At 53.2% G+C, this 2,201-nt stretch overlaps 1 protein-coding gene across 1 annotated transcript in view; it reads right to left on the bottom strand.

Moving 5' to 3' along the window:
• Window positions 1–2,201, bottom strand: part of EFEMP2 (EGF containing fibulin-like extracellular matrix protein 2) — a 6,836-nt gene that overhangs the window by 2,277 nt on the left and 2,358 nt on the right. Inside the window, exons 5-7 of the mRNA XM_010837841.1 lie at window positions 2,171–2,200; window positions 1,923–2,039; window positions 1,660–1,779 (exon numbers count right to left, since the gene is read on the bottom strand). Coding sequence (XP_010836143.1) covers window positions 1,660–1,779; window positions 1,923–2,039; window positions 2,171–2,200 — 267 coding nt within the window. The remainder of the gene's footprint in view (window positions 1–1,659; window positions 1,780–1,922; window positions 2,040–2,170; window position 2,201) is intronic.

Raw genomic sequence — 2,201 nt, 5'->3', positions numbered from 1 at the left:
TTCGATCCCTGGTCCAGGAACTAAGATCCCACATGCCCTGGGGCAACTGAGCCCATGTGCCACACGTGTGCCCTTGCGCCCTGGAACCTGTGCTCTGCAACAAGAGAAGCCATCACAACAAGAAGCCCATGCACCAGAACTGGAGAAAGCCCTGGCACAGCAACGAAGACCCAGCGCAACCAAAATAAATCAATTTTAATTTATTTTTAAAAATGCGTTTTTCAGTGCAGGGGACGTGGGTTCGATTCCTGATCAGGGAACTAAGAACCACGGAGCAAGTAAGCCAGCGGGGCTCAACTACTGAGCCCATGCACCACAGACCCAGTGCTGCCAAAAGTAAAAAAAAAAGACTGCCCCACTCACAGACCTGTCTCTGCGCTAAGACTAAGATGATACTAAATGAGAGCACTGGGAATCTAGAGGTTTGGCTTTAAATCCTACTGATTGAGGAACCTCGGTTTCCTTTCAGTAAGCAAGTGGATTAGGCCGGATGAGCCCTTGACGCACCCCAGACTGCTCTGGGTTTCAACACTTTGCCCGATTCCTGCAAACCTACGATCCACCCAAGCACAGTCACCTCCTGCCAACTGTGAGCAGTGCAGGCAGGAGCCAGGTTTTCTCCTCTGTGCCCTTTATGCTTCCCGGCACTGAGCCAGGCACCAGTGGGGCTTTAACTTGGCAGCAAAGCACAAAGCTTAACAGAAACGGGGTACATGGCTAGTTGACCGAGAGAGAGCCCTGGCCGCACCTCAGCCCAGCTACGTGACCCTGGGCAAGTCACTCAACCTCTCTTCGTTGAAATATTTTATCTTATTCTTTGTAATTATCCCCCCCAAAAATTTGAGGGAAGTATTAATGTCAATTTGCAGAGAAGGAAAAACTCATATTTATTTCATAGGATGTGAGATAAATACTTTGGCCACCTGATGTGAAGAACCGACTCATTGGAAAAGACCCTGATGCTGGGAAAGATTGAAGGCAGGAGAGAAGGGGGTGACAGAGGATGAGATGGTTGGATGGCATCACCGGCTCAATGGACATGAGTTTGAGCAAGCTCCAGGAGACAGTGAAGGGTAGGGAAGCCTGGCATGGGATTGCAAAAAGTCAGACACAACTTAATGACTGAACAAGAAGAAGAACAATCTCACAGGATTGTTGGCAGACTGCACAGGGCAGGTTCTCAATAAATGCTAATTCACTTTGTAAAACTTTGTTGCTGCTTAGGACAGTATAAGGTCTTGACTGTTGTCATTTTCTCATTTAATTCTCAAGACAACCCATTCTACAGAAGAAGAAATGGACTCAGAGAGAAGAGTGACTTGCCCTGGTCCAGGATTTGCACACATATCAGCCTGACTCCCAGGGAGGGGGTGCACTTCCATCTTTGCTCAGTCTCTCTACTGAGCTTCAGTGGGGACCTAACTGCTCCCCTCCTTGACTTCCCCAGCAGGCTGCAAGTTCTGGTGGGCAGCTCTGCAGCTGCCTTGCCACCTGCTGGGGTAGAGTACCCAGGAGGCACAGGGGTGCTGGGTGGATGGGACATTAGAGGCATGAAATGGAGGGCTGTGTGGCAAGAGGCTGGCATGACACAGGGCCTGGGGAACCAGCAGAGACCAGTGGAGACCAGTGGGGAACAAGTGTCGGGGGTGGAGTGCTCACCACTGCAGGAGAAGCCATCCCGGTGCAGCTCATAGCCCTGGTGGCAGCGACATAGGAAGGTCCCGTAGGAGTTGAAGCAGCGCTGCTCACAGGGAGCCCCCATGTCACATTCGTTCACATCTGGGGTGCCAGGAAAATAGGGGAGAGGTGAAAACCAAGGAGCAGCCCAGAGCCCCCACTGCACCTGGGCTGATCAGGAAGGGAGTTCCCCCACCTCACACCCCTCTGCCCAGGACCCCGAGCCTGGCCCAGCTCAGCCTCACCCACACAGGAGCGGTTGTTGGGCCCCAGCTGGAAGCCCGGCTCACACTGGCAGCGAAAGGAGCCAGGCAGGTTCACGCAGCGGTGTTGGCAATAGCGGTACCGACACTCGTCTATATCTGGGATGCAGGCAGGGGAAGGACAGTGGAGGGCAGAAGTCAGGTGCCACCCAAGCCAGCTGGGACCCTGCCTCATCACCCACCGTCTTGCCTGAGTCTGGGGGGCTGGGCCGGGCCAGATCAGGCAGGACTCACACACTGCATGCATACTGCTCTGTGTCT

This window comes from Bison bison, unplaced genomic scaffold, assembly GCF_000754665.1.
Source record: "Bison bison bison isolate TAMUID 2011002044 unplaced genomic scaffold, Bison_UMD1.0 scf7180017864080, whole genome shotgun sequence".
NCBI classification, from domain to species: Eukaryota; Metazoa; Chordata; class Mammalia; order Artiodactyla; family Bovidae; genus Bison; species Bison bison.
Note: the sequence above shows the minus strand (reverse complement) of the source record. Positions and strands in the feature narration are given on the sequence as shown.